Source organism: Anabas testudineus, chromosome 9 (genome assembly GCF_900324465.2).
Source record: "Anabas testudineus chromosome 9, fAnaTes1.2, whole genome shotgun sequence".
Lineage (NCBI taxonomy): Eukaryota > Metazoa > Chordata > Actinopteri > Anabantiformes > Anabantidae > Anabas > Anabas testudineus.
Genome location: NC_046618.1, coordinates 9,918,091 through 9,926,531, shown reverse-complemented (window position 1 = coordinate 9,926,531; position 8,441 = coordinate 9,918,091). Strand labels below are relative to the sequence as shown.

Here is an 8,441-nt window from a genome sequence, read left to right as displayed (position 1 = left end):
CTGGCCAGTCAGTCGCCTTTGATTATCAGTCTCCAGCAGCCCCTCTCTTGGCTCCTTGACATGAGCACCATATAAGGCGCAGCGATCTCCATAGAAACGTGTCAGTTTCAATAGTAGTGTCAAAGTTCACTATATACAGACATTCGCGCAGATCCCCCGTTTCGGAAACATTGCTCTGCTGGTCCTCCCGTTTAAGCGCATTCATTTTTGGGTCTCTCCTTCTTCTTGCATATTCTATTAGTTGTTGGTGTTTTTCCTCTTCTTTTTTTATCTTTTCTCTTCGTATCTCCGTTCCTCCTGCCGGAGAGAGGTGAAACTATACATGGGCTCTTCATTCGGCGACGCGGTTTTCTTTCGCTGCTGGGCGAGATGATGAGGTTTATTTAAGAATATAGATGTAAAAATCCAGCTCTTCAGTTTTTCCTCCCCTCCTATACGGCGAAGACGGGAGTGTAAAGGAGCACGGGGAAGAAAAGAGAGAGGAATTTATCTCCGCAGCACTTTGGATCGCGTGTCTTTCCAGCAAAAGGTTTTTTTTACTCGTTCCTGCGTCCATGTGAATCGCTCCTGCCTTTTCCTTTGTGGCTATTTTCTATCAAACTGCAATTTATTACGTCTGGACTCGGGTTTTCCTACAAGATTAGGGATTCCTGAATGGCTGACTGCAATATACCTTGGAACTGGCCTCCCGATACTTGCATATCCTGATCGGGTGCCTATTCAATCGCCCTTCTCTATTTTGAATGTATTGATCGCGTTCTGCTCCCCTTCTTACCCCATATGAGATTGCGTGCTCCGATTTGACTTTGCACTGCCCCGTCTTTTGAGATCTCATTTTTTTTCCTCCACTAGGCTTCTTAAACACCGGCGATCATTTCGCTTTATAGCACTTTCCGGGGCCGAGATATGGCAATGGTAGTTAGCGTCTGGCGAGATCCGCAGGAAGACGTGGCCGGAGGACCTCCGAGCGGCCCCAACCCAGCAGCGCAGCCGGCGAGAGAGCAGCAGCAGGCGGCGTCTGCGGCGCCTCACACTCCGCAGACCCCCAGCCAGCCGGGACCCCCGTCCACACCGGGGACCGCCGGGGACAAGGGGAGTCAAAATTCTGGACAGAGTCAGCAGCATATTGAATGTGTGGTTTGCGGAGACAAATCCAGCGGCAAACACTACGGCCAGTTCACCTGCGAGGGATGCAAAAGTTTCTTCAAGAGGAGTGTACGGAGGAACTTAACATACTCATGTCGTGCCAATAGGAACTGTCCCATTGACCAGCACCACCGAAATCAATGCCAATACTGCCGGTTGAAGAAGTGTTTAAAAGTGGGAATGCGGCGGGAAGGTGAATATATATTTTTAAAGCCCACTCATGATTACGCATCCTAGTAGCAGACGAACAGGGCTGCCATGTTGCATTAAGGTCACAGGCTATATGGCTGGACCATACTGCAGTCTCTGGCCGTGTTTTGTGAGGGATGTTTGCATGAATGATTAGTCTTTCTGCCTTTGAGAGGGGGTAAAAAAAAAAAAAAAAAAGGCCAGTGCAGCCACAGCAGCTCTGCTCGTGAATGCAGGTCGCCCAAACAAAGCGGCTCGTCTAGCTGACCATTTTATTTCTTTCTTCCTTTCCTGCAGTCTGAACTCTGCCATCATCAAGCACAGGCGTTAGTTCCAACAGGCCCGTTTTATGTATAGGTTTTAGAGCAGAACAGGCGTTGTGTGTGTATGTGTGCCCCTGTGTGTGTGAGTGTGTCTCTGTGCGTGTGTGTGTGTGTGTATATGCAGAGTGTGTGTGTGTGTGTGTGTGTGTGTGTGGACAGTTTGCAAAGCTAATAGTCTCTTCCATAAGTGCGTGCAGCTTACTAATTTCTAAATCTGCAGTATGGTTTGTAAGGTGTGTGTGAATGTAGAATGAACACACTACAAACCCACGTCTCTCTCCAGCTCTCATGCTGACTAGACAGCTCAGACACACTGAATAATGCCGCTCAACTTGTTCATGGCTCATTGTTTTGCCTGGTGCATTACAGGCCGTGTAACTTTCCTCTCTATGTCAAGTGTTTTATTCCAAATTGTGCAACCATCCCTCATTTAAAATCTACTATTTGCAGTACACACTACAGGACCACGTGTGACATGTACTGAGGCGCATTAATATTTTATTTTTAATACTAAACAATGGCTGAATTTCTTTTATTATGTAGCTGAACTAGTGGTGTAGGTAAAATGTATAAATGTGATGGGATTTAACAGTAATTATCTGTCATATTTGTAATATGTTTGGCCATAGTTAATAATAATTAATCTAAGTAAAACCCCACCTAAAAACAATTGTGAAATAATGTACGTGAGACACTGCATGCAATCTGCAGCTATGTCTTGAAAAATTCACACCAGTAAGTTAGTTAAATGTACTTTTGGATCAGAGAAAATCTGCGTGTGTTTGCTGTATAAAAGTGATTTTATTTTCATTTTGCACACAGCACCAAGTAGCCTGCATCTCCCTAAATACAAATCCAAACAGTGCTGGGGTCGAGGGACGCAGCACATCTATTTTGATGAGATGTTTATGTTGTCGATAGAATAATTTGCTCGGGAATATTATAGTGTTACAAACAGCACACACTAGTCAATATGTTTTGAAAAGCGTGCAGAATTTAGATGTCAGTGCATGCCGTTTCACTAAGGGCAAAAAAAAAAAAAGAAACACACCAGCTGTAGCCTGCTTGACGGTTGTACTACTCATGAACAATGTTTATCAGTCCTGGATGCACATTTCCTCTTTTTCTCTTTCTTTTTGTCAGCGGTTCAGCGAGGACGAATGCCTCCAACCCAGCCCAACCCAGGCCAGTACGCGCTGACGAACGGGGACCCTCTGAATGGCCATTGCTATCTGTCCGGATACATCTCGTTATTGCTGCGGGCCGAGCCTTACCCGACGTCCCGGTATGGGAGCCAGTGCATGCAGCCCAACAATATCATGGGCATCGAGAACATCTGCGAACTGGCTGCTCGTTTGCTCTTCAGCGCCGTGGAGTGGGCGAGAAACATCCCTTTCTTTCCCGACCTGCAGATCACCGACCAGGTGTCGCTTCTCAGGCTGACGTGGAGCGAGTTGTTTGTGCTTAACGCGGCCCAGTGCTCCATGCCTCTGCATGTGGCCCCTCTGCTCGCCGCAGCGGGCCTCCACGCCTCCCCGATGTCCGCTGACCGCGTCGTGGCTTTCATGGATCACATCCGGATCTTCCAGGAGCAAGTGGAGAAGCTTAAGACCCTGCACGTAGACTCGGCAGAGTACAGCTGCCTCAAGGCCATCGTGCTTTTTACATCAGGTGGGTGTCCAACATGTCACAGAAGAACGTGTCTATAATCACACGAGGCCTAGTTGCTGTAATGTTACAGGGAGCGACAGTGGCAGGGCGAAGCACGGTGCCATCAACAATATGGCTGTCAAGTATAGGCTGATCACAAATCTGACTTTACGAGATGTTTGTGCTGCCGATGCAATAGCCATTTTGTCAACTGCCTGCTACATATCCACTTACATGCATTCCCATGTCAGTTGTAGCCGCAGCATACGACGTGTAAACAAATCCAGATTGAGTGAGCGCATCAAGTTTTTAAGTGTGACACTCGTTTTTTTTTTCAACCGGATATAATTTACAGGCTCCTATATGTAAATAATTCATTCATTTTTTGGGGGGGTCTAAACTTTTTCAACACGTCTTAGGCGAGATCCACACTGTAGGTTGGCGTCCATAAATTTTGGAACAGGTGTCAAACAATTGAGCGAAAAAGATGAAATAGTCTATCGCCTGGTGATATATGACAGCTGATGCATTTACGAGTGTTGCTGCGTGCTTTTATCCTTGTTTTGCGTGCGCAAACACATGTCTTAGGGGGCAGGAAATAATCTTTAGCAGACTGAGATCAAAAAAGCTGATGGAAGTTGACTCATGTGTCAGTACATCGCTTCTGTAGGACACAGAGCAGCACACAGCAGGCTGTGGATTAATCTGAGCTGACCTATTAATTTTCTTACTTATTGAGAATAGTTCCTCTTGTCGCGCACGCCTTAAAAAAAGTCGTGCAAAGCAATTTTCAAAAGTAACCTACATTGTTGATAGCTTAATTGATGGCTGACTGGGGCAAGGTCCTAAAGGTCCTCATTTACTCTCGGTGCGTAATTTAGATGCTATTTTGGAGTGGGTTGTGTACGCTCAGTGCCATTAGGCCTGTTATGTCAAGGGAATCCGGTGATCATGGGAAGGAAGAGTAAAGTCTAAACTAACGCACAGGCCCCAAAACTATCTCTGAACTCACCTCAAAGTTTTGACCTCATTGCTCTTTTGGGCCCATAACAAAATTCGGTAACATGGTTGTGCATAATCTATAATTGAAACACGTTTGGTACAAAATATCCAAATTTACTGTAGTTTTCATATTTAGGTTTATATTGAGATAACTGCCACTTTCATTATCCCTAGAAAGCGTCATAACTCTATTTTACACAGTGATTACACCAGTCTTGTTGTCTCCAGTAATTATTGTTTATTTATTTACTGTCACTTGTATTTACAACTGAAAATACAGGAACTTTTACTGTTTTATATTATATTATATTATATTATATTATATTATATTATATTATATTATATTATATTATATTATATTATATTATATTATATATAACATAATATTACAATTATTCCATATTAAAACATATTACACTGTGTATTAATTACTAATAAGCTCTATAAAATCTGGATTTTAATTATCCAAACTCCACAAAGTTTGCTCAGCACACTTGTAAATAGGGTAGATTGTATCCAAACTATTAAACCACCTTCAGCATTCAGTTTTCTTACTATGTGGATTGCTACATTACAACATTAATAGTTAGAGGGTTTTTACTTTTTGTTTCAGGAGTCATAAGAACTGCTTCTCAGTTTTGAAACGCCAAATTCTGGAGGCATGCTGAGTAGTAAATATGTGATTTAACACAAATGAATAAGCCCAACAATTCTCAGTTGCCATAGTTCTGTGTAGTAATAGCCTGTTAGTTTCGCATTATTTACTATTAGCCTGCATATCCTCCAATGTAACTTAGTGCCCTGACAAATGTGACCATGTTTTCAGGAATTCACCCCAGATTACCCAGAGAAACTTCATACACACATTAACATCCCCCATGTTTTCTAACAGATCATTTAGTAGGGTTGATAGGCTACAAATGGTCCTGGCTATAACAAGTCAGGTGGCATTGTGCCAACACCAGCGTGGATTGCTTGTCTTTAATAACACAAGATTTGTCAGTATTTGATGCATAAATAATGGTGATCAGGCTAAACTGCTTCACCACAGTTCAGGATCATTGTCTTACACTAACTCCATATCCACATGTGCACTTTGCAGTGTGTGCCTTTGCAAACCTACCACATAAATAGTCGTTTGCGAATCTGGAAGCTATCTGCTCCCATGTCCCAGTCTGTTGAGGTGGTGTGCAGAGTTGCAGGCAGGCCTTGTGGAGAACTATGGGGTGTCTTTGACCAGCTTTTCTCTTAACGCATACATCCAACTGCAGCCTGCTCTTATTGAACTCCCCATAACGCTGTCTTGCCACGTCGTGTCATGTCCACTCTTCCATTTTACAATAAATTTCCAAATTTAATTCATTTCAACGGTATTGATTGCTCTAGATTTTAAAATAGACACTCAGCGTTAATTCAAAGGGATTTGCATACATGGGGCACTGACCGACCGGACTAAGGTCACAGTAAATCACCCCGAGATCTCAGCTTTGCCCTCGGGTTCATAAGGTTATTGTGTCTGGCCATAGTGAGTTATAGCACTGAGAAATCGCGAATAGGCTTAAAAGCTTCTGTCCCGTGTTTAATGTATTAGTGCTTGAAAACTAAAGCTGTCTTTTCTTGTGTAGTTTCTACAAAAGCGCAGCTCAGTGCAGCCTAGACTCCATGTGGGACCATATCCACAAGCGGTAACGCTGCTGCTCGCGTTTAGAGCCGTGTGGAAAACAGTTGTCTGTATAACAGGTTAAAACGTTTTTTTTTTTTACAAACTAATAAAAAAAAACGAGATGTTTTTTTGTCTATACTGAAGCGTGGCTGCACACCACTGCACAACCCACGAGTGAGCACCAAAGCCTGCGCCTCGCCTGTGTTGTTACAGGCTCATTTTCTGACATTTTATGTCGCTTCTGCGTGACTATTGACTTCACCTCCTCTAATAAATTTGATTGCTTCCAGCGGCCTGTCCTATAGGCTCCATCAAAAACGGGCCAAGAGTGGTCTATGGAGAGAAGAGCGGCGGAATGACTTAACAGCTTACTGCAGAGTAATTAGGTCACATTACATCCAGTGTAATTTCAAATTCATCAGTGCCGTTTATGTTTCCTTATGCTCGAATCCCCAGGGCGCAGACATCAAGAGCAGTGGCCTTTAGCGAGCCTACCTTTCGCCTTTGCTCCACTGACCCATCAGTTCCTCCTCTTCACGCTCACAGCCCTGTTTTCGTGACACTTTCGCTCTGTGTTCTTGTTGATTGTTGGGAGAGCAGACAGAGACAGGCTCCTCTGAGCTGTGCAGCCCTCTCCTCCAGCACCGAGCCCCCTTGTTTATTCTGTATGACAGTCCCACTCGCTCAGTATGATGTAGCATGTTTGGCCTGTGTGTTTGCTCATTCCACTTTGTCAATAACACGTAAAGGCTGATGTTGAATGATAACCAGCGCGCTTTTTCTTTTTCTTTTTTTTTTTTTTTTTTTGCGCGACGTAAATTGGGTAAGGCGAGGTGTGCACCCACGTGGCCCCACGCCAGGCAAACATTTACCATGTTAGTTTGTTTTCACGTTTTCACAGAAACTACTAAACTGTGTCGTTTGAGTGCTGTACCTGTAAAAATAAATACGATGGAAACGTTCCTCCTGCTTCTCTGTGGGTTTGGTGACCTGACAGTCTGCTGTGTCAAACGATATGATTTAATCATTTATTCTAAGTCGTTGCTTCACGTGTTCCTAAGTTTAACGAAAAATCACATCAGCTTCAGGTGCTTTTATTATTATTATTATTATTATTTTTGTACCACAGCTTGTTGTGACTTGGGGTTTCAGAGGCGTGACGACTCTGACCACAGTGTTTGTCTTGTGTGTTTCTCAGACGCTTGCGGCCTGTCGGACGCCGCTCACATCGAGAGCCTACAGGAGAAATCCCAGTGCGCCCTGGAGGAGTACGTGAGGAGCCAGTACCCGAACCAGCCCAGTCGCTTTGGGAAGCTCCTGCTGCGGCTGCCCTCTCTGCGCACCGTCTCCTCGTCGGTAATCGAGCAGCTGTTCTTCGTCCGCTTGGTAGGTAAAACTCCTATTGAAACCCTCATCAGGGATATGCTATTATCCGGGAGCAGCTTCAACTGGCCTTACATGTCCATCCAATGATCCTAATAAGAAAGTGGAAAAAAGAGAGGAAAAAAAGGACCAAAATTCAGCACCCCTCACCCCATCCTCCTTCAAGAAGACTATATATAGGACCTTTTCTGAGAAACTTGGAAGACATTACTTTTTTTCTGTCTTCTGGGACTGTGATGGAATACATTATGTACAGAAAAATATTGGAACTGGACTTTACACCTATGTAAATCCACCCTCATCTTCAAGAACAATACTCTTCATTTTGTAAAATACTAGTCTTTATTTTCCTTTTTTTGTAAAAAAAAAAAAAAATACAAATAAAATGAAAAACATCATATGCGCAGTAAGAAAAAAAGAATCAAGACTTAGCGGGAAAATAATGTTTCCAAGCAATTATAAGAATTGTCCTGTGTCTATGTACCTCTCTGTTTTGTATTTTTCTGGTTCTAAACCAGGGTTTCTGTGATTCTATACTAATAATTTTTTGATATAACCTTTTGCTTCTTATAATGAGTGCGATATATGTTGTCGAAGATATGTTCTCCAAGAATTAAAATTGAAGTGAGAATTTAAAAACAGAAAAATAAAGAAATTTAGACAAATAAGAAACAGTCTAATCGCTATGACAATATCACCACTGATGGTTGAACTTTTCTCCCAATTAATACGATGGACCTGCAACAGCAGCAAACTGACCTCCAGGACATTTTTACTGAGAGGACGTCTGGGGCGCCTTCCCCCAGGCGTGTGGAGTCGATCATCAGTCAAAGAGGAGAGACATGAAAATCAAAAGCACTTTTAATATATCATTTCAAATACATTTTGTTTGTTTCGTCTTGAAAATTTTCATTGTTTCTTGAATTTTATTGGTTGTTGCCTTCAATTTGCTTACTCCATGATGCAGCTTTTTGCAGAAGGTTCGGTTGATGAAGTTGTGTGATGGTGACTGTACTATTAAAAAAAGAAATAGGCAACAATGTCTCATTCTCAAGCATTTTCCTGGAAGCAAATGTCAAGGTGGT

The 8,441-nt window shown here is 43.0% G+C and overlaps 1 protein-coding gene across 2 annotated transcripts; it reads left to right on the top strand.

Annotated features, from left to right (window-relative positions):
- Positions 1 to 8,197, top strand: nr2f1a (nuclear receptor subfamily 2, group F, member 1a). Of its 2 annotated transcripts, none has more exons than XM_026343306.1 (3): positions 1 to 1,339; positions 2,805 to 3,329; positions 7,172 to 8,197. In XM_026343306.1, exons 1-3 carry the CDS (start codon positions 907 to 909, stop codon positions 7,444 to 7,446), a joined length of 1,233 nt encoding a protein of 410 aa, XP_026199091.1. In that variant the 5' UTR covers positions 1 to 906; the 3' UTR covers positions 7,447 to 8,197. The 2 variants fall into 2 exon arrangements, with proteins under 2 accessions (XP_026199091.1, XP_026199090.1); XM_026343305.1 differs by having other exon boundaries at positions 2 to 1,339; positions 2,802 to 3,329.
- Positions 8,198 to 8,441: the final 244 nt, after the last annotated feature.